General features: G+C 43.5%; 1 protein-coding gene across 1 annotated transcript in view; it reads right to left on the reverse strand.

The window, feature by feature from the left end:
* LOC124616268 (craniofacial development protein 2-like) overlaps nt 1-24,387 on the reverse strand; it is a 47,532-nt gene extending 23,145 nt beyond the window's left edge. Inside the window, exon 1 of the mRNA XM_047144571.1 lies at nt 23,067-24,387. Coding sequence (XP_047000527.1) covers nt 23,067-24,387 — 1,321 coding nt within the window. The remainder of the gene's footprint in view (nt 1-23,066) is intronic.
* Between the last annotated feature and the right edge of the window lie 240 nt (nt 24,388-24,627).

The raw sequence follows: 24,627 nt of genomic DNA on the forward strand, positions 1-24,627 counted from the left end.
CTTTCATTCAGAAAAAAAGTGTATCGCATTAGTTTTTGAACGCCAATCGTAAATGTAATTACTTTCTCTATATACGTTTACTAATTATTTCACGTCATGACTAGTGAGTATCGACCTCCAAGCCAGGGGACGAAGATCTAAACCCCTCTAGTGCACGACAATAGAAATGTTGTTTAAGCTGCGATCAGTAACAGTTAGACTGAGACTGCAGTCGCTGGCTGTCGTTAGATACGCGTAGACACTATCATGTATTCCACAGTATTCGTGGTTAGTGCTAGTTACCGCTATTCACAGGGTCATTTTGGAAGCAAAAAAGGGCAAAAGCTTAACGACGCGGCCGGAGCGGAAGCAAAAGAACATTTTTGTGTATCGTGATTACATATTCTGATTGAAGGTATAACATCCACGATATATATATATATATATATATATATATATATATATATATATATATATATATATATATATATTATCACGAGTGGAATATGAAAGTGTGGATAATATTCATTCAATTATGTAATTATTTCTTAAAAAGATGATAATTATGTAAAACAGAGACAATATTTGTCTCACATTCTTTGTTAATCTGTGTCATTCTTTTCTTTTGTTTTGTACCCTTTCGTCGTCTTCTTCTGATGTACATCGCCGACGCAAGACGAGAATCGATTTGAGGTCTGTTAAATGAAAAATATTTAATGTAAAATTATTGTACTTTTATGTTCATTTGCTGGTAAAAACAAATAGAGCCAAATACGTTAAAACTTTTTATGATTAATTATTGAAAATTCACTTCCTGTTTTAATTATAATTTTGTATTAATTGTTTTATCATAGCTGCAAGAAGTGCAGCCATTGTTAGTTACGATTATATAGCAACTTCGTCTGTACTTCTAGTTGAAAATAGCATTGGTTTGTGTTAAACTAATTTTCAAAACAATTTAATAATTTTTTTTATTGGTGGCATCAATTTAAATGATTTAAATGATTTATTGGGAAAAGGAAAACCTTAATTATAAAAGAAATCCTCTATCTTTTGTTGGCCGCCATCAAACTTTTATCACAGCGGCAAATTTAAATTATTTGAAACTGCAAACTTTCAATATTCCGATGTGTAAGAAATAAATGTGCACCAGTGGTACTGAACTCTATTTATAAAAGAAAAAAATAATCGAATCAGACTGAATTTTCTAGCAACAGTGCTGATGGTATTTATTGTTGAACAAGATTTCATTGCTGATGTATGTGGCCAAAATTAAATTACGCACGAATCACGGAGAAAAATATTTCTGGTGGCATACTTCAGTGTTGTGTGCGGATGGTATTCTGTGGTTCCCTTTCATGATCAATTTGCTAAGAATAATTAAATCCATCGAAGACAAAAAAAAATTATAAAAGCTCTGGTGTACGAACTGTAATTTTAGTGATATGAACACAGCTTACAGTCAACATTATTACACTACGTCAGGAGGAATTCTTGTGGAATTTGAACAAAATAATTATCCGGGAGAAGCTGTAATTTGAATAATGCATTCTACATGTGTATAATATTGTCAGTAATGTTGTCAGTATCATTTACAAAATCAAATCAATGCAACGGATAAAAAAAAACAGAGTGAATTCAAACCGTAGAATACCATAGAGTATCGTATCATTCATATTCATTGCACTTGTCGATGTTGATGATACACAAAAACCGCATTAGTTTTTGAACGCCAATCGTAATTGTAATTACTTTCTCTGTATGTATTTACTTATTATTTCACGTAATGACTAGTGAGTATCGACCTCCAAGCCAGGGGACGAAGATCTAAACCCCTCTAGTGCACGACAATAGAAATGTTGTTTAAGCTGCGATCAGTAACAGACTGAGACTGTAGTCGCTGGCTGTCGTTAGATACGCGTAGACACTATCATGTATTCCACAGTATTCGTGGATAGTGCTAGTTACCGCTATTCAGAGGGTCATTTTGGAAGCACAAAAGGGTAAAAGCTTAACGACGCAGCCGAAGCGGAAGGAAAAAAACATTTTTGTTTGTCGTGATTACATAGGACTATAAAGATTTCGATTGAAGGCTCGAGCAGGCGGGAGTGGCCGAGCGGTTCTGGGCGCTTCAGACTGGAATCACGCGACCGCTACGGTCGCAGGTTCGAATCCTGCTTCGGGCATGGATGTGTGTGATGTCCTTAGGTTGGTTAGGTTCAAGTACTTGTAAGTTCTAAGGGGTCCGCTTCTCGTGGTCTCGCGGTAGCGTTCTCGCTTGCCGAGCACGGGGTACCGGGTTCGATTCCCGGCGGGATCAGGGATTTTTCCTGCCTTGAGCTGACTGGATGTTGTTGTGTCGTCTTCATCATCATCATTCATTCCCATCACGTCGGAGGAAGGCAATGGCAAACCACCTCCACTAGGACCTTGCCTAGTAAAGCGGTGCGGGTCTCCCGCATCGTTTCCCTACGCTTTGTAAAGACGCATGGGACTTCATTTCAAGTTCTAGGGGACTGATGACCTCAGATGTTAAGTCCCATAGTGCTCAGAGCCATTTGAACCATTTGATTTTGAAGGTTCGGACGTATCACATACACGGTGTCATCAAAAGTATCCGGACACCCCGAAAAAACATACCTTTTTCATATTATGTGCATTGTGCTACCACCTCCTGCGAGGTACTCTATATCAGCGACCCCAGTAGTCACTAGACATCACGAGAGAGCAGAATGGGGCGCTCCGCGAAACTCAAGAACTTCGAACGTGGTCAGGTGACTGGGTGTCGCTTGTGTCATACGACTATAGGCGAGATTTCCACACTCCTAACCATTCCTAGGACCACCGTTTCCGATGTGATAGTGGACTGGAAACGTAAAGGGACACGGACCGCACAAAAGCGTACAGGCCGACCTCGTCTGTTGACTAACAGAAACCGCCGACAGTTGAAGAGGGTCGTAATGCGTAATAGGCAGACATCTATTCAGACCATCACACAGGAATTCTAAACTGCATCAGGATACACTGCAAGTTGTATGGCAGTTAGGCGGGAGGTGAGAAAACTTGGATTTCATGGTCGAGCGGCTGCTCATAAGCCACACGTCACGCCGCTAAATGCCAAACGACAGTCTCGCTTGGTGTAAGGAGCGTAAACATTCGACGATTGAACAGTGGAAAAACGTTGTGTGGAGTGATGAATCACGGTACACAATGCGACGATCCGATGGCGGGGTGTGGGATTGGCGAATGCCCGGTGAACGTCATCTGCCAGCGTGTGTAGTGCCAACAGAAAAATTCGGAGACGGTGGTGTTATAGTATGGTCCTGATTTTCATGGAGGCGCCTTGCACCTTTTTTTGCGTGGCACTATCACAGCACGGGCCTACGTAGATGTCTTAAACACTTTCTTGCTTACCACTGGTAAAGATCAATTCGGGAAGGCGATTGCATCTTTCAACACGATCGAGCACCTATTCATAATGCACGGCCTGTGGCGGAGTGGTTGCACGACAATAACATCCCCGTAATGGACTGGCATGCACAGAGTCCTGACCTGAATCCTATAGAACACCTTTGCGATGTTTTGGAACGCAACTTCGTACCAGGCTTCACCGACCGACATCCACACCTCTCCTCAGTGCTGCCATTCCCCAAGAAACCTTCCAGCAGCTGATTGATCGTATGTCTGCGAGAGTGGAAGCTCTCATTAAGGCTGAGGGCGGGCCAAAACCATATTGAAATCCAGCATTACCGGTGGAGGGTGCCACGGACTTGTACAGGGCTATTACAAATGATTGAAGCGATTTCACAGTTCTACAATAACTTTATTATTTGAGATATTTTCACAATGCTTCGCACACACATACAAAAACTCAAAAAGTTTTTTTAGGCATTCACAAATGTTCGATATGTGGACCTTTAGTGATTCAGCAGACATCAAGCCGATAATCAAGTTCCTCCCACACTCGGCGCAGCATGTCCCCATCAATGAGTTCGAATGCATCGTTGATGCGAGCTCGCAGTTCTGGCACGTTTCTTGGTAGAGGAGGTTTAAACACTGAATCTTTCACACAACCCGACAGAAAGAAATCGCATGGGGTTAAGTCGGGAGAGCCATGACATGAATTGCTGATCATGATCTCCACCACGACCGATCCATCGGTTTTCCAATCTCCTGTTTAAGAAATGCCGAACATCATGATGGCAGTGCGGTGGAGCACCATCCTGTTGAAAGATGAAGTCGGCGCTGTCGGTCTCCAGTTGTGGCATGAGTCAATTTTCCAGCATGTCCAGATACACGTGTCCTGTAACGTTTTTTTCGCAGAAGAAAAAGGGGCCGTAAACTTTAAACCGTGAGATTGCACAAAACATGTTAACTTTTGGTGAATGGCGAATTTGCTGCACGAATGCGTGAGGATTCTCTACCGCCCAGATTCGGACATTGTGTCTGTTCACTTCACCATTAAGAAAAAATGTTTCTTCATCACTGAAAACAAATTTCGCACTGAACGCATCCTCTTCCATGAGCTGTTGCAACCGCGCCGAAAATTCAAAGCGTTTGACTTTGTCATCGAGTGTCAGGGCTTGTAGCAATTGTAAACGGTAAGGCTTCTGCTTTAGCCTTTTCCGTAAGATTTTCCAAACCGTCGGCTGTGGTACGTTTAGCTCCCTGCTTGCTTTATTCGTCGACTTCCGCGGGCTACGCGTGAAACTTGCCCGCAAGCGTTCAACCGTTTCTTCGCTCACTGCAGGCTGACCCGTTGATTTCCCTTTACAGAGGCATACCATCGCCGAATGGAGTTAGCAGTTGGTGGATCTTTGTTGAACTTCGTCCTGAAGTGTCGTTGCACTGTTATGACTGACTGATGTGAGTGCATTTCAAGCACGACATACGCTTTCTCGGCTCCTGTCGCCATTTTGTCTCACTGCGCTCTCGAGCGCTCTGTCGGCAGAAACCTGAAGTGCGCCTTCAGCCGAACAAAACTTTATGAGTTTTTCTACGTATCTGTAGTGTGTCGTGACCATATGTCAATGAATGGAACTACAGTGAATTTATGAAATCGCTTCAATCATTTGTAATAGCCCTGTAAGTCATTTTCAGCCAGGTATCCGGATACTTTTGATCACATAGTGTAGTAGACTGCCCCATGTGCTAAGCTTATAGTAAGCTATTTGGGGACAATCCATAATAACTCCTTTTACGTCAGTTGTGATTCAAGATTATCAAACAAAACTGTTATAAACCACATTCCTGTTAGGTCAGCGCGACAAAGAGAATAAGTCTTATTGATGAAAAGACAATAAGAGGTTATGGTCAGTAGAAATAATAGCAAACAATAATAAGGCTCAATTACTTATTTTCAGCGTGCCTTCTTCCAGCTTCGACGCAAGGTCGGCATGGTTATTTATGGATTTAACACGGATAATTTATTAAGTGGTAGCCTTCCTGTCACCAATTCTCTTGACATCTATTGACCTTACGATGAACAAGTTTTATCTACATTCGTAGGCCCCATTGTATGAACATTTACAAAAAAGTTATGACTGAAGACCACAACAACAACAACAATCTATGATATTCATTTCCATATGGGCCCAAAGCACAATTTTGTTACCTGTGATACTCAGCTGTTGTTTAGGCTTGCCAACGTAATTTAGTGATCTAGTGTCTACATCTTGTACATTGTAGCAGTAGCAGCAGTAGTAGTAGTAGTAGTAGTAGTCTGTAACCGGAAATATATTGGCAGTTTCATCTGGACTCAAGCCACAGAATGTGCTTCCTGAAAATGATGATAATGCGGACCATGAAGTGGTGGAATGGTCAAAAATCTGTAAGAGGTGGATTTAGTGTCTGTTCTTTGTGTTCTGATTCTACTTTCACATTAATTTCAAACTGCACAGCAGTCAAAAGACATTATTGTCACTACGATAAGATGGTGGTCCTGACAAGTAGCTACTGCTACAGATTGGCATGTAATAACTAGCTACTGGTGGAAAGCAGGAGGTTGTAAACGAGTTCGCAGCATCTGAGAGCACTGAGCAAATTGCTGGCCAGTTTACTTATTCGGCGCACAGCACCACACACGCACACGCACCCACACACCCACCCACTCACACACACACACACACACACACACACACACACACACACACACACGCACACACTGGCTGGTCTTACGTGCTCAGAATGGGGGGACGCTTCTTCCGTTCGGAGCAGCTACGTTCTACGTTCAACTAACCGTCTCTGAGTGAATTGCACAACCAAGGCCTATCATTCTAGAAGGGTGCGAGATTCACGGGTCAAAGCTTTCTGCGAAAGAGACTGAAGACGGTAATTTGAATCGAATTACCTCAGAGAAACACATTAACTGGCTTCTCGGGCTTGAGTTCTATGTATTTCAAAGATACATCAGTAAACCAGTAGTCGGTCTACAGTGATGCTTGATACTATGAGATGAATGTCAAGCTTCATGAGCAATGATCAGTACTAACAGTCACAATAAACATTTGTAGCTTTCGACGACATAAAATGTTCTGTAGCGTTTTATTTAGAAATCAAAGTTTACATTCAAGACAGTGTACTGAGCTCCCAGTGACTATTTCGAGATATGTAGGACGGCGTGGACATGTATTTAAACTGTTACTATAGTAATGTGACGATTTCACCGCTCTGTCTCTGAATAAATCCTGCTTTTGTTCCGTCCGAGTATAATATTTCGGATGTAAGACCTAGTGAAAAGCATTGCATTTGTGATTCTTCTCGTGTCGTCACACAGCTTTTGTCGTCATTAAAGTACTACAAATAAGCGGGCTGCAGTAGCAACTATATACTTTATACGTTGTCACCTCTGCTTGAGTGTTAGGGAATGTTCAACGTACTTCGAGGATATTAAGAATTATTACACTGAGCGTTGCTGCTGATGATCATATTGTAAACCTTCCTGCTTTATGACTGGGTTGCTGCTGTTCTTATCTGTTTATGACATAGATCAACACACAGGTGTAACGGATAAGCACTATAATACACTCCTGGAAATTGAAATAAGAACACCGTGAATTCATTGTCCCAGGAAGGGGAAACTTTATTGACACATTCCTGGGGTCAGATACATCACATGATCACACTGACAGAACCACAGGCACATAGACACAGGCAACAGAGCATGCACAATGTCGGCACTAGTACAGTGTATATCCACCTTTCGCAGCAATGCAGGCTGCTATTCTCCCATGGAGACGATCGTAGAGATGCTGGATGTAGTCCTGTGGAACGGCTTGCCATGCCATTTCCACCTGGCGCCTCAGTTGGACCAGCGTTCGTGCTGGACGTGCAGACCGCGTGAGACGACGCTTCATCTAGTCCCAAACATGCTCAATGGGGGACAGATCCGGAGATCTTGCTGGCCAGGGTAGTTGACTTACACCTTCTAGAGCACGTTGGGTGGCACGGGATACATGCGAACGTGCATTGTCCTGTTGGAACAGCAAGTTCCCTTGCCGGTCTAGGAATGGTAGAACGATGGGTTCGATGACGGTTTGGATGTACCGTGCACTATTCAGTGTCCCCTCGACGATCACCAGTGGTGTACGGTCAGTGTAGGAGATCGCTCCCCACACCATGATGCCGGGTGTTGGCCCTGTGTGCCTCGGTCGTATGCAGTCCTGATTGTGGCGCTCACCTGCACGGCGCCAAACACGCATACGACCATCATTGGCACCAAGGCAGAAGCGACTCTCATCGCTGAAGACGACACGTCTCCATTCGTCCCTCCATTCACGCCTGTCGCGACACCACTGGAGGCGGGCTGCACGATGTTGGGGCGTGAGCGGAAGACGGCCTAACGGTGTGCGGGACCGTAGCCCAGCTTCATGGAGAATGTTGCGAATGGTCCTCGCCGAGACCCCAGGAGCAACAGTGTCCCTAATTTGCTGGGAAGTGGCGGTGCGGTCCCCTACGGCACTGCGTAGGATCCTACGGTCTTGGCGTGCATCCGTGCGTCGCTGCGGTCCGGTCCCAGGTCGACGGGCACGTGCACCTTCCGCCGACCACTGGCGACAACACCGATGTACTGTGGAGACCTCACGCCCCACGTGTTGAGCAATTCGGCGGTACGTCCACCCGGGCTCCCGCATCCCCACTATACGCCCTCGCTCAAAGTCCGTCAACTGCACATACGGTTCACGTCCACGCTGTCGCGGCATGCTACCAGTGTTAAAGACTGCGATGGAGCTCCGTATGCCACGGCAAACTGGCTGACACTGACGGCGGCGGTGCACAAATGCTGCGCAGCTAGCGCCATTCGACGGCCAACACCGTGGTTCCTGGTGTGTCCGCTGTGCCGTGCGTGTGATCATTGCTTGTACAGCCCTCTCGCAGTGTCCTGAGCAAGTATGGTGGGTCTGACACACCGGTGCCAATGTGTTCTTTTTTCCATTTCCAGGAGTGTATATACGTAACAAATAACCTTCGCTGAGTATATCTTGAATCTCGTAGAACACGTAAGTCATGAAATGGAACAGTCGTACTCTAACTGAAGTCGAGTAATACGCAAACATATTAGACGCATGTCTTCTACACCAGAACTGAAATGTAAATGGTGCTCCGTAGTGTTATTGGCGTTCAGTTATTCGTGCTTCCGTAACCATAGTTTGCATTGGCCTCAAATTGTAATGGATGTACTGTGATCAACATCACTAATATCTAAGTGACAGTGTATCCCAAATGATTAATGACTTCTCTAATTCACATAAACTGCCGTATACGTCCTTTGGTTCCGCATTGCTATGTAAACAACTGACGGGACCATTCCGATTCTACATCACAGCTAGAGCTATTTGCTTGACTGTTGTTTCTCATACGTGAACTACAAATTATTCTCTTTATCTGTTGAGCGGAAGCAAAGAAGTGATAAGTTTACAGCAGGCAACATTACCAGTGAGGAGCCGGCAAGACACACAAGTAAAGGAGTAATGTTTGTGGTGTTATCGGCTAGGAGAGCTAGAAGGCTTTTGCAGCTGTCTAATGCTGAAGTACTTTCTCCTTCCACGAACAATGCTCCCTTTCCACATTGTGTATTAGGGTTGTGCTGTAACTCTATCTGTTTAGTGTAGGTGACTGTATGCATACTGAGGTGTCATGTTGGTGCTGTATGATGATGAGAGAAGGCAGAGTCCGGAACACACTGGTGCCACTTAGCATACTTTCCCTGAGCCAGAAAAGCCTGGACTCTTTAAACAATCGAAGTCCCATGTATAAAACAGCTTCAGATTACTGATTATTGAGTTAATGTGTTAAGTGTTTGACGTTAGACATGTAAACGAGAAAAAGTTTAGTAAGTTCTGATATTAATTTTAAAGTTTGTTAGAAGTCGCTAAGTGTTCTCATTAACGAACAGTAGATGAGCATAACTTGAGCTCCGTTTTAAGGGAAAATTTGTTTTTCACGCATCGCAATGTTTCTGACGTCATATCTCCTAAACTATGTGTCGTATAATGATATAATTTACAGTGACATATGCCTGTAAAAATTTTTGCGAATAGAGTTAGAAGAAAAGAAGTAATAAATTAAAAGTCAGATCTGGTATGGAAGTTTTCTGCATAAACAGCGACAATGTAGTAAATAGTAATCTTTTTCCTTTCATCACTTTGTGAGGGAATCAGAGAGAAAAAGCTTCGTGAAGGTTTGAAATTATATTTAAAGTTTGTTGTAAGTCACTAAGTGTTCTCATTCTGAACCGCTGGATGAATATAGCGTGGGTATTTACACGCGCTGAGTTACGCTGCCTGAAGTGATATTACAGTTTCTACAGGTAATACTTGTCATACTGTGTTAAACCTTTAACGTTAGATTATACCTCTAACCAGTAAACTCGGTCAGGAGCTGTACGAAATACTGAAAACAAAAGTCATTAGATTGGCAACTTGCAACTGACACTATGTTCCATCACCTCGATTAGCCGTTTACAAATATAGGTGTCACTAAAGGATTTACGGAATTAAATGTTCCTATACGACCGATCGATCATCAACAGTGTCACATGCCCTTGCTTCATCAGGAATTACGGGTAGGGTCGGAATTTAATCTAGGACATAGGCTCAGAAGCCTTATGAGCATCACCTCTCCCCTCCCCCTTCTACTATACATACTTCTGTATATCAAGCGATAAAACATAGTCTTCACTTAATTATATCTCTACGATACAAGATGAAGTAGAACGTAATGGTTAGCATTAGGTCTTCCCGTCGTTTGAATCTGAACTTAATGAAATTCCTAAATGCACTCAAATGCGTATGTGTTTATGTAGATATAAAGAAATAACCATCGTTACACAAATATCGCTCAAAAGTTAAATATACTGTTAGCGTTAAATCAAAGGCATATTGCCAAACTTTGGATAAACTGTGAATCCATTATGCTAAAGAAGATTGTCCATCGTCGAGAAACATACCTATCACAGATGATGATTTAGTAATAAAATGAGACTGTAAGATATTATAAGTAAATGCGATTTCCTCATTGAACAGTATATACAACCGTAGAACGCTGAAGGGGGAAAAATGTTACATTGATACTAAACTATTGCAAAGTTTACTACTCCACATTTTATTCAAAGGAAGTATTAATTTATAGGTTATGTATTAATTACAAGTATTAGATCTTCAGTGGTATGATACATACAAAATTAAATACAGAATGTCCTGTTTTACACCCTGCTGGAACGTTAAACTTTAGTAGGGTTTAGTACCTACGATTAAACTGATTTCCGTTACAAACACATGCAACTAGAATATAGCAATATTTGTCATGGATGCTTTATCTATGATGACAGTGGATGTGAAACTAAACTTCCAATCTGAGAGGCGGTGGTCAATATATGAGACAATTCACTATTACCCTTCTGTGGGAGAGATCTTCAGGTAGAAATTAGCGAAATCTTTGCAGATGTTTTCCGACGATGGGGACGAAACGTCGATGAATAGTTTTAATATAAGCACGTATGTTTTAACTGAAGTAAACACTGGTCATGAAATTCTGTATTGTATTTATGGTTATAAGATGTGCTTGAAACCATGAACTACACTGTTACTTCAGTCTAAAATCTAATGGACGTATGTTTAATGAAGAAATCCCATTTACTTTTAATAACTTACAGTCACATTTTATTCCTAAATCATCACCTGAAGCTCAGAAGTGAAACGCATTGCTACAAAGATAGAGCGAATATTTACTTGAAAAATTTAGACAAACTCTTTTCTTTCTCACTGTCACAACTTTATTGATGGGACTTCCTCTGTTCTTTTGGCACTTGGAGCATCCCCGTAAAAACGCTCTCAGGTTGATATCAGAACAAATTATGGCGTTTTGTCACTTAACTGAGTTGCGTTCTGGATGAGCCACATAAAAGTATTTAGTGCGCTGCTAAGCCGATTAACTCAAAAGTGTTTCTATTCCGATCTCTGAATTAGAGTGAAAGATTACTGGACTAATACAGCAGTCTTTCAATTACTACTGTACGAAATCTCCAGGCGATTTACAGGTACACACTTAACTGAGTTGACAAAAGTCATAGGATACCTCGTAATATCGTTCGGACTTCCATTTGCCCGACGTGGTACGGACTCAACAAGTCATTGGAAGTTCCCTGCAGTAATATTGAGCCATACTGCCTCTATAGCCGTCCATAACTGTGAAACTGCTGTCGGTGTACGATTTTGTGGAACAACTGACCTCTAGATTGTGTCCCATAAAAGTTCAATTGGATTCATTGCGGGCGATGTGGGTGGCCAAATCATTTACTCGAATTGTGCAGAATATTTTTCAAACCACTCGCTAACTATTGTGGCCCAGTGGTATGGCGCATTGCTATCCATAAAACATCCATTGTTGTTTGGGAATATGAAGTTAATGAATGGTGGCATGTGGTCTCAGTTGCTTCAGTTGGACCAGAGGACCAAGTCCATTCTTCTTGAACACAGCCGGCAGGTGTGGCCGAATAGTTCTAGGCGCTTTAGTGCAGAACCGCGCTGCTGCTACGGTCGGAGGTTCGAATCCTGCCTCGGATATGGATGTGTGTGGTGTCCTTCGGTTAGTTAGGCTTAAGTAGTTCAAGTCTAGGGGACTGATGACCTCAGATGTTAAGTCCCATAGTGCTCAGAGCCATTTGAACCATTTTGAACTTAAACGCAGCCTACATCATTATGGAACCACCGCCAGCTTGCACAGTGACTTGTTGACAACTTGGGTCCACGGATTCGTGGGGTTTTGCGCTACAGTCGATCCTCTTATCAACTGAAATCGGGACTCATCTCACCAGATCACAGTTTTCCAGTCGTCTAGGGTCCATCCGATATGGCCACGCGCCCAGGAAAAGCGCTGCAGGTGATATCGTATTGATAGCAAGGACCCTTGAGTTGGTCAACTGCTGCCATAGCCCATTAAAGCCAAATTTCGCCTCACTATTATAACAGATACGTTAGTCGTACGTCCCGCATTGGTTTCTGCGGTTATTTCACTCAGTGCTGCTTGCCTGTTAGCACTGACAACTCTACGGAAACGCCGCTGTTCTTAGTCCTTAAGTGCATTGTCCATGGTGAGACAATGTGGATCTCGGAATCTTGAATTCCCTAATGATTTCCAAAATGGCGTGTGCTTGAGTCTAGTTGTAACTACCATGCCTCATTCAAATTCTGTTAATTCCCGACCTGCGGCCGAAATCACGTCGGAACTCTTTTCACATGTAACCTGAATACCGATGAAACTCCACCAGTTCACAACTATTTTATACCTTGTGTGCACGTCCTTGCCGCCATCTGTATATGTACATCGTTATCCTGTGGCTTTTGTCACCTCAGTATATTAGCGTTAGGTACCGGTTATTCCACAAAGTTACCAAGCTGATTAATTACTTTTACTGCGTGGCTGATCAGAAGGTCGTTGGAGAAAATTCAGGAGTTACTTAGTGCATTGAAGGAAATGTCTTCCTTGGTCATTCCCAGTAACCTATCGATTGATTCCCGTACACTGAATGGAGGTTAGATCCGATGGCGCAATAAAAAACATAAGCAGATTTCTAGGCATTTTTACATCTGCACCACAACATAACGGCATGTCTAGTGCCATTTAGTCTAAAAACTTAAAATAAACTAGCCCACACGACAACAGAAATGGTGTGATTGTCAGAGCAACTTCACACCAAAGCAGCCGACTTCCGTTGTAGGTACCGATGCGTTCAGTTTCTGCTAGTCATCATCCCCGTCTTTTGTTCTCTGCTTCGTCATGCTACAAAATTAAGAGACGTTAACCTAAGTCCCCGCAGAGTGCGATTTGTCGTACGCAACAACGCAGTATGAGAAGAGGAAATGCCAAGTAGTATTACTCCGATGATTAGTTTCGTTACAATGTCATCTTAATTTTCTATTCAAGATTCGGTGCTACGGTTACATAATGAGTCCACCCTTCGGATTATCGCTCTTTACGTCGCTATTTATTACTTGTTAATTAGATATGTTATCGGTTTAATTGTAATTATTAATACAGAATAATTGATGTTTATTCATGGGTCACTATAGCCACACGAAATTATGTTAAACGTTTCTTTTACCAAGAAAGTTAAGAAAAGTTCTCTCGAATTCCTGTTGGTTAAATTTAAGTAACTGGTATTTAAGGATGACGAAAGGAGAATTTTGATTCCATAACTGTGTGTGTCGTACCAAAATCACGGTTAGAGCAATTAGGACTTTTACAGTAGCTATAGACAGACATTTTTTTGTAGCTAAATATGTGGATAGGGCAGAATACAAAATGATTATTATTGGTAGGAAGCACCGTTCGTGATGCACTGTATTCTACAAGAACATGAATAAAGATTAGAGTTCTCTGCAAAGTAGTACCATGTACTGTTCAATAACAATGCCATGAGGCGCAGAGCTCAGAGAATATCATATGTCGTGTATGAACATGCAACCTATACAGCTAGAGTGAATGGTAAAGATAAAATATGATGTAACTTACATTAAACTGTTTGCTATTAAGAAAACGTGACTTCTTACACTGTAGACAACAAGGATCACCACCAACCTTTAACAAGGAAGTAACAGAGGAGTCATTGAATTTATCTGGAAGAGAATGTTTTCCTTCACACGTGAATATTATTCCGGAAAGTTATGTCTGAAGGAGGACGGAATGAAGATAGTCACCCAACCTACAATTGACATGTGTGGCGAAAAGGCACATAAACACGTCTGAAATACCTCCAAAGCTTTTGGACAGGGTCCGTCTTCAGATAATTCTGATAAAACACAAACACTATGTGAGGCTCCATTGTCCCAGTTGATTACAAACACATTGAGCCTCTACTGCAGCCTAATTGGCCAAAATAGACAGCTGGGGCATATTAGCATATGTCTGTCTGTCTGTCTGCCTGTCTCTCTCTGTGTGTGTGTGTGTGTGTGTTTGTAGGCAGCTGGGACAAATTAATTCTGTGTTTTGTGTCAGTGTGTGAAGAAAACCCAACAATGTTTGCAATCTTGTTTATTTGCCAGACCATCACTCAGCGCCTTAACCAAACTGTGAGTGTTGACTTTGCTCTCTATGTTATGTTAGACTTCACTAGATATTTACGAACTTCCAGCATAATAGAGTAGCTTGGATCAGAAACTTCTGGTAATCAATAGAACAAAAAACCAATGGGAGTTGCAAATTGTTACTTTTTATTCATGTTCATTGCTCATTTTTGACATCTTCGGAACTGTCGTTTTCGACTTTGTTATGATGATTTGAAAATGGGTCTCGGACCGAAACGAGTCATCGAATGAATAAAAAATAAAAATTCGCAACTTGGACTGGTTTCCTGTTCTACTGATTCACTAGATATGTTTTTATAACTTTTATTGCCATTATGAAAGTATCTGTAAGATGGCTTCCGTGTCAAAGCGTTCTCCGTATCGTTTACTCACCATTAGAAGTGAAGGGAAATTTTCCAATCTGGCTGTATGATAGAGCAACTGCCGACGACTTCAGAACAAAAACAAATTCTTATAATGGCTCTGAGCACTATGGGACTTAACATCTATGGTCATCAGTCCCCTCAAATTCTTATACGAAGCATCGCTACGCGAGGCACAATGTGCACTCACAGATCACCCAAATCCTGTTGATTCCGCCGTGGAGCTTTAAGAGTTCTTAGATTGTGATCTGCCATACACCGATAAGCCAAAACATAGTACCAATGCCCCGCTGGCCGTGGTGGCCGAGCGGTTCTAGGCGCTTCAGTTTGGAACCGCGCGACCGCTACGGTCGCAGGTTCGAATCCTGCCCCGGCATGGATGTGTGTGATGTCCTTAGGTTAGTTAGGTTTAAGTAGTTCTAAGTTCTAGGGGACTGATGACCTCAGATGTTAAGTCCCATAGTGCTCAGAGCCATTTGAATCATTTTAGCAATGTCCACCGCGAGGTTGGATGCCTCCTGGTGACGTTGCGGGCACGTGACGCGTTATGAAAAATATGAAACCGGAGCACAGACGGAGGGGGGATCACCCTGGCAGAGATATGGGCTGCAGATGGTAAACTCCACTGAGCGACTTTGCCAAAGGATAGGTTATTGTTAAGCAACGCCTGTAAACGAGTATCTAGAAAGAAGCTTATCGAATGTGTACTTGCTATTGTCGTGAATATCTACAGAAAGACTATGACAATGAAACTACCACTAAGCGCTAAATGGTTGGACGTCCACAACTCCTCGCAGAACCTAGGGTTCGGACGCTTGTCTGCTTTGTAAAGTAGGATAGATGGTGATCTGAGGCATCTCTGCCGAAAGAGCACAATGCTGGTGCACTGACAAGTTTTTCGGAGCGCACTGGTCATCGAACGTACATTGTTAAACATGGGGCTCCGCAGCAGGCTGCCTCTACGACAACGTCAACTGAGATTGCACGGGGCCATAGGAATTCGACCGGCGATCAATGGAACATATTTGTTCTTCGGCTGAATCACATTTTTGCTACACTACGTCAATGGTCGTCTCCACAAACGAAGTCATCGAGATGAACGACGGCTCGAAACGCGCAGCGTGCCACGGACGCCGGCTGGACGGAGCAGTGGTGCGCCATGGGAGACACTCTCCGCGCTTGCACGGGATCTGTGGCAGTAATCGGAGACACGCTGACACCGGCGGAGGTTCGAGTTCTCCCTCGGGCATGGGTGTGTGTGTTTGTCCTTAGGATAATTTAGGTTAAGTAGTGTGTAAGCTTAGGGACTGATAACCTTAGCAGTTAAGTCCAATAAGATTTCACTCACATTTGAACATTAGAACACGCTGACAGCTGAGGACCATCTGCAGCCCTTCATGCTTGATGTCTTCTCCTTCATGCGTGATGTCGTCTTTCAGTCGTACAATTGTCCATGTCTCAGAGCCAGAAACGTGCTACACTGGGTTGAGGAGCATTTTAGTGAACTCACTTTGACGTCTCTGCGACCAAATTCGCTTCAAGTAAATCCTCTGGAACCCATCTGAGTCGCTACTGGGCGCCATCACCGTTTACACATATCAGCGGCTCGTTATTTATGCGAATTACATGACCTGTGTGTAGACATATAATGCCACATACCTCGACAAACCTACCAGAAAACTGTCGTATCCTTGATACGCAGATTCAGTTACGTATTTCATTGCAGAGATGGACAAAAAGTTATTAAGCAGGTGGTCAGAATGTTTTGGCTAATGGGTGTGTAAGACTTTTAGCAGCCATCATAAGCAGCATGAACTTGAAGTCATTGACATACTCTAAAATCCATTTGAAAATGATTATATTCTTATGACATCAACGGTTGTCCTGCTACAAAAGCAATTTCCGCAGGGAGAGACATCGATCGTGAAGGAACTCAAATAAAGTGATACCGAAGTAGTGCATAGCATCTGCATTAAACTTACGTAAGTGAAGCGAATGAAAGCCACGAGGATGAAATCACGAAAATGCTGTGGCATCATATATTCCTATACATATCATTATTTAATAATGATTTTTCCCCTCTCTATAACTTCTTAAACCAGAGCTTTTCCCACGCCGAGTGTTCAAAAATTACCGCCACGAGAACGAATTTGATGGGGTCCGTGGTTTAAGACTGCCATGTATGTACAACGAGAGGAATGTGACCAACAACAAAACTATCAGTCCTTCTCAGAAGCCTACTGGTATAGATTACTTGGTTAATGTGACTGCTTGCGAAAAGCAGGAGATCCATACTCGAATGGTAATATGTCAAGAGTTTTCACATGCCAGGACAGATTCAATAAACAATATTAACGATGCCGATGTCACGGAAAGGGCAAGGGACTGTTTTCCGTAATTTAATAAGTACCACTGAACTCTTCGAATAGGTAACCTGGAAGAAGGTGTCGCCTGGAAGAACTGCCGACATTACGCCAAAGGAAGCGTGATTCATCCAAAAGCTCAACTAGTTTCTTTTCTTTGATTATCGAATTGCTCTATATCCGTGCCCACTGTTACTGTCTTCGTCGTCATTGGTTGAATAATTTAAGTCGCAGAGATCATTTCAGGTGGATCCCGGATGTAACCGGAAATATTCCTGTGCCTACCAATTTAAATTATATATTACAGCACTGAGGATGGTCACTAAGTGACCGAAAATCGATTTTTCCGGTTAATAAAACAAAAAAATACGACCAATGCTGTCTCTCCTTCTAAGTATATCCATTATCTGGTCGTGGTGCACAGGACACTCCATGGAGTCGCCAATCAATAATATTCCTGTCTTCTCACGCATCAAACTTAGTTATCAGTTGCGCTAGATAATATTGCATCCACATTCATGAACGAGACATTCTTGAACTCTAACGGCTTACAATGTACTACAGCGCTTCCAGTCTCATTATAAGACATTTGAAACAAATCATTGGCTGCCCAAAACGAAAATTTGATGGACGTCGCCTTTGGCACGACAGTCGTTCGCAGCTACCGTGACATAACTTTCATGTCTTGTAGTTAACGACATTTGCTAATGTATAATAATATGCGAATTAGACGTTCAATTAGCTAGAGTTGCCTTTTAACAGAGGATGAGAATAGGACAACTAACTAGGGCATATAATCGACATTCCGACTCTAGTTTGGCGTCTTTTCCACTTCTTTGGACATGACAGGCGTTTTGACTCTTTATCCATTCCCGAATGAATCCGTAGAACAAATTTTCACTTCTGAACATTAAAGTTAACGAGTTATTTAGCGACTTATTGAGCAATGGATAACGTCTCAAGTCTACACTACTGGCCATTAAAATTGCTACACCACGAAGATGACGTGCTACAGACGCGATATTTAACCGACAGGAAGAAGATGCTGTGATATGCAAATGATTAGCTTTTCAGAGTATTCACACAAGGTTGGCGCCCGTAGCGACACTTACAACGTGCTTGACGAAACTTTTCCAACCGATTTCTCATACACAAACAGCACTTGACCTGGTGAAACGTTGTTGTGATGCTTGGTGTAAGGAGGAGAAAGCGTACCATCACGTTTCCGAATTTGATAAAGGTCGGATTGTAGCCTATCGCGATTGCGGTTTATCGTATCGCGACATTGCTGCTCGCGTTGGTCGAGATCCAATGACTGTTAGCAGAATTTGGAATCGGTGAATTCACGAGGGTAATACGGAACAGTGTGCTGGATCCCAACGTCCTCGTATCACTAGCAGTCGAGACGACAGGCATCTTATCCGCATGGCTGTAACGGATCGTGCAGCTACGTCTCGATCCCTGATTCAACAGATGGGGACGTTTGCAAGACAACAACCATCTGCACGAACTGTTAGACGACTTTTGCAGCAGCATAGACTATCAGTTCGGAGACCATGGCTGCAGTTACCCTTGACGCTGCATCACAGGCAGGAGCGCCTGCGATGGTGTACTCAATGACGAACCTGGGTCCACGAATGGCAAAACTTTATTTTTTTGGATGAATCCAGGTTCTGTTTACAGCATCATGATGGTCGCATCCGCGTTTGGCGATATCGCGATGAACGCACATTGCAAGCGTGTATTCGTCATCGCCATACATGCGTATCAGCCGGCTTGATGGTATGGGGTGCCATTGGTTACACGTCTCGGTCACGTCTTGTTCGCACTGAAGGCACTTTGAACAGAGGACGTTACATTTCAGATGTGTTACGAACCGTGGGTCTACCCTTCATTCGATCTCTGCGAAACCCAACATTTCAGCAGGATAATGCACGACCGCATGTTGCTGGTCCTGTACGGGCCTTTCTGGATACAGAAAATGTTCGACTGCTGCCCTGGGCCGGCACACTCTCCAGATCTCTCAAGAGTTGAAAGCGTCTGGACAATGGTGGTCGAGCAACTGGCTCGTCACAATGCGTCAGTCACTACTCTTGATGAACTGTGGTATCGTGTTGAAGCTGCATGGGTAGATGTACTTGTACACGCCATCCAAGCTCTGTTTGACTCAATGCCCAGGCGTAACAAGGCCGTCATTACTGCCAGAGGTGGTTGTTCTGGGTACTGATTTCTCAGGATCTGTGCACCCAAATTGCGTGAAAATGTAATCACATGTCAGTTCTAGTATAATATATTTGTCCAATGAATACCCGTGTATCATCTTCATTTCTTCTTGGTGTAGCAATTTTAATGGACAGTAGTGTAGCTATGAGCCGAGCCGCAGCCCGCAGTTCCAAAGCTACCACATCATCATCAAAGATAGCCAACACGGTCCAGCAAGGCGGAATCTCCTGCTCCGTTAACACATAAGCTCGAGGAATTCCTACCGAGATGGCCCTACGGTGACAATTTCGCCACTTACCTCACTCCCGTGTAAATAACAGTCAGACCGGCTAGATGACGGTGGCCGGCGACGCCTGCGGCCGGTCCGCGGCCGTGGATGATAACTTCATAGGCGAAGCAGCCGGTTCCGTAATCGGCTGCGTCCACTCGGCAGACTGCGAGTGTACAGTTAGGCTGCAGTCACTAGCAAGAGGGTCATCCGACACCCACTGACACGACACGCAAGCGCATTACGCATCTCACTGCGAGGTGGCCTCCCGTATAACTGAATCTCGCTTTCACGAGCGGTGCTTCCATCAGACGAATGCGAGCGTGAATTAACACGCGGCCGCCCGGAGTGGCCGAGCGCTTCTAGGCGATACAGTCTGGAACTGCGCGACCGCTACGGTCGCAGGTTCGAATCCTGCATCGGGCATGGATGTGTGTGATGTCCTTAGGTTAGTTAGGTTTAAGTAGTTCTAATCTGTGTGGGACTGATGACCTCTGAAGATAAGTCCCACCCTGCTCAGAGCCGTTAACATACGGATTGAAATCACAAAATGGTACGTCGGTAGTAATACTGTACTTCACGCTGTTTGCTGTTTTCTCTCGAACTCAATGATTAGGTATTTCAGCATTCCGGAAGATTTAGGTTCAGAAAAAATGCATAGAACAACCACGAACTTAAGATTTCGTGTCAGACTAAAACCAGGTAAGGGACTTCTTGCCTTACGGGCATCACTCTTGCCGACTGCGCCTGAGTGCCGCCTGGATGGCTCATTCGGTTAGTGGACTACCCGCGAAAGGAACGGTACCAGTCCAGACTCCCGGTATGGAAACAGAGCTGCAATCTTCCAGAAAGTTCCAAAACAGGGTACAGCGAAGAGTAATTTAATCCATTCAGCCAGTGATTAACGCAAAGTTTGGTAGAAGTTTTTTTGACAGTCTTTCTACACGTTTTTGAGGATGTTGAATCGAATTTTCAGTCCCACAAAAACTTCTGCCCGGAAACGGGTCAGAAAAGGGAAAATAACACGAGAAACGGGTGGCCTTTTTTTGCATTTTTTCCTTATAACTCGGAAAAGACGTAATTTTCGGGAAAACTGAGTGTTTGTGAAAATAAAGACGATAAAAGTTTTGACGAAATTGGTCCGAGTGACATATTTCGTCAGAATAATCGTGCAGCATGTACGGTTTGCTGAATTTAGCGTACGTCCTGGCTTCACCACCAAAACCGAACTCCTCATTCCTCAGTATGCCACGTTGTTCTTCCAAAAGGCAAAATGTTCGCATTAATAGCTCATGGAATTGAAACGTATTTAAATAATTTATGTAAATGACGTTATAATTATGCTTTATTTGGTATTTGGTAATCGTCGTCGTCGGCTGATACTCGTATCCGAGTTTTCATTTCTCTCCTGAGATTTCCTTTGTCACGGTTCAGGCGTGGAAGTGTCGTTGATGGCTTAGCAATCCAATCCTAGCGTGGAACAGGCGGCCACAGACATTACAGCTGATGGAAGGTGGAGGACGTGGCTGAGCCTGGAGGAGTTTACGTCTCTGGCGTTTGTCATTCTCCATTCTTCGACGTTCCAGCTCAAAGTTTTGAAGAGCATTTGAGGTAACTGAGCGCCAGCGACTTCGGTCTTCTGCTATTGTGGACCAGTTACTCGGATCGATGTTCAAGTTTTTCAGATTTTTCTTGTACTGATCCTTATAACGTTTGAGAGGGGCACCTCGTGGCCTTTTACCTGTGCTCACTTCGCTGTACAGCATTTGGCGTGGAAGTCTGTCATTTTTCATCCGCTGGACATGTCCGACCCATCTGAGTTGATGCCCAATGATAAGAGCTTCCATGCTATGCATTTTTGCTCTCTCTAGAACAGCCGTGTTGGATATGAAGTCATCCCATTTTAGGTTCATGATATATCTTAGCTTCTGTTGGTTGAAGCGTTCTAGTTTCTTCAGATCGCAGCGATACAACGTCCAGGTTTCGCAACCATATAGCAGGGTGGAAATGACTACAGCTTTGTACACCATCAGTTTGGTGTACAGTGTTAGGTCTTTATTCAGGAAGACACGCTTTGTAAGACGACCAAATGCTACATGTGCAGCACGTATTCTATTCTCCACTTCTTTTCCAGATGAGCAGTTGGATGACAGTATGCTTCCCAGGTAGAGGAAATGATCCACTTGTTCCAGGAGTGTATCATAGATGGATATGCTGAAGTCAGGAACGGAGGAGCCAGGAGTTGGCTGCGCCATCACCTTTGTCTTTGAAATATTGATGGAGAGACCAAATCGTTCGTACGCCCTGCTGAAGGAATCAACTGACAGCTGCAACTCTGCAGGTGAATGAGCTGGAGAGGCATTGTCATCAGCATACTGCAGCTCTGTCACACGAGTGGTACTGGTGAACCTTTTTGAATGGAGTCTGGACTGGTTGAATAATCCTCCATCAAACCTGTACTTTAGTTCTATTCCTGCATTGTTTACGGTTGTCTCGTAAAGCATAGCTGCCAGATACAATGCAAATAATGTAGGTGCAAGAACGCATCCTTGTTTAAGCCCACTTGTTATTGGGAATTCACCAGTCGTTTCATTCTGGCAGAGGACCTGTCCAGTCATATCAACGTGGAGAGCTTCAGTCAGGTCAACAAAATGTTCAGGGCAGCCGAAGCGTTTTAAGACCATCCACATGGCTTCTCTGGGAACTGTATCAAAGGCCTTTTCTAGATCGTAGAAAACAAGTAGTAAAGGCTTTTGCTGTTCTCTGCACTTCTCCTGTAGTTGTCGTGCACAGAAGATCATGTCAATTGTCCCTCTTGAAGGTCGAAACCCGTATTGAGACTCAGGTAGTATAGTCTCTGAAAGTGTCTGGAGGCGATTTAAAAGGATTCTTGCAAAAATTTTTCCAGTGACAGAGAGTAGAGATATTCTCCGGTAGTTACCACAGACGCTTTTGTCGCCCTTTTTGAAGATGGTGACAATTGTGGAGTTCTTCAAGTCAGCTGGTACCTTGCGGGTTTCCCACATTAATATAATAAGTGAGAAGAGTCTAGTTTTTAGAGGCAAGCCGCCACCCTCAATAAGCTCCATCGGGATGCTGTCAGGTCCAGGAGCCTTCCCAGGTTTCACACTCTTGAGTGCCTTGCAAAATTCTTGAAAAGTTGGAGGATCAGCCAGACAGGGTTTTGGAGGGTGCTGTGGGACATTTTTGAGAAAATCTCCAGCGGCAGTAGAAGGGCTGTTTAACAGTGAGCTGAAGTGCTCTTTCCAACGATTTAAGATGTCCTGACTTTCAGTAAGAATGGTGGAGTTGTCAGCAGCTTTAAGTGCTCCTGATGATGAGCGGATAGGTCCATACAGCTCTTTAATACCAGCATAAAAGCCACGCAGGTTCCTTGCATCAGAAAGATTTTGGAGTTCTGTGGCTTTCTGTTGCCACCATTTGTTCTTGATTACTCGTATTTCACTTTGACATTTCTGCTTGAGTTCTAGAAAGTGTGCTTTCTTTTCTGCGCAGGATGGATCTTGAGCAAGGGATAGGTAAGCATCCCGCTTTGCATTGATGATGGCTTGGATTTCTCCGTGGTTGTCATCAAACCAGTCACTTCTTTTCCGTGCACTACAACCAACAACATTCTCAGCAGTTTCTTTGATGATGTTCTTTAATGTGGTCCATTCTTGTTCGACGTCATCTGTGGTTGCTGGAGCTTTGTTAAGTTGTTCGGACAGTATGTCTTGGAAGTGTGAGCGAACATTTTTGTTGTTCAGGTTGCTTATGTTGAATTTTCTGCGTGGTGGGTTTGAAAAGTGGGATCGTGGCTTGCGATACTTTGGTACTCTCAAACGGCTGACTAAAAGTCTATGGTCCGTCCAGCACTCATCGATGTTTAGTGCTGCTTTTGTGATGAGAATGTCTTTCTTGTCACGCTGTCGCGTAATAACGTAGTCTATAAGATGCCAATGTTTGGAGCGTGGGTGCATCCATGTGGTCTTATAGCGGTTAAGCAAACGGAATTGGGTATTGGAGATGAAAAGCTCGTGCTCAGCACACAGACCAAGAAGTAGCAACCCATTTGCATTGCAGTTGCCCACCCCTTGTTTCCCCATGACATCTCTCCAAAAACGGTTGTCCCTTCCCACTCTGGCATTGAAATCACCAAGTAAAATTAATTTATCTTGAATGGGTATTTTAGAGAGAGTACTGTTCAGTTGGTGGTAGAACTGATTCTTTGTGTCTTCATCACTGTCTAAAGTAGGAGCATATGCAGAGACGAAGGTGATGAATCTGTCTGAACCAATGGGTACTCTAAGAGTCATCAGTCTTTCATTAATTGAGACAGGTGTAAGTCGAAGATCTTTCACTATTTTCGTTTTTACGGCAAATCCTGCACCATGGATGCGTGGTTCTCCTGCATCCTTTCCCTTCCAGAAGATGGTGTACCCTGAACGTACCTCACTAATGTGTCCCTCACCTGAGAGTCTTGTCACACTCAAGGCAGCAATGTCTATATCTAGACGGGCTAGTTCTTGGGTGATAAGAGCAGTTCTTCTCTCTGGTCTGTAATTGTTCACGTCCAGGAGGGTCCTGACATTCCATGTCCCTATTGTCATAATCATTTCATTCTTCTTTTGTTTACGTCCGCAGTATAAGGAGTGACCTACTGGGTGCGGATTCCCAGCCCGGTTCAAGTGTGACTTCCGATGTTTAGCCCACATTTTCTAAGGCCTTCCCCATTCAGGGTGGGCAGCGGTCATCCTAAATAGGCCTGCCCAGTCGCAGGTGCAGGACCGGATTCCCGAGTAGTAATAATTCTCATAATATTATATTGTTAATACAATGATAACAATACA

This window comes from Schistocerca americana, chromosome 5 (assembly GCF_021461395.2).
Source record: "Schistocerca americana isolate TAMUIC-IGC-003095 chromosome 5, iqSchAmer2.1, whole genome shotgun sequence".
Taxonomy (NCBI): Eukaryota; Metazoa; Arthropoda; class Insecta; order Orthoptera; family Acrididae; genus Schistocerca; species Schistocerca americana.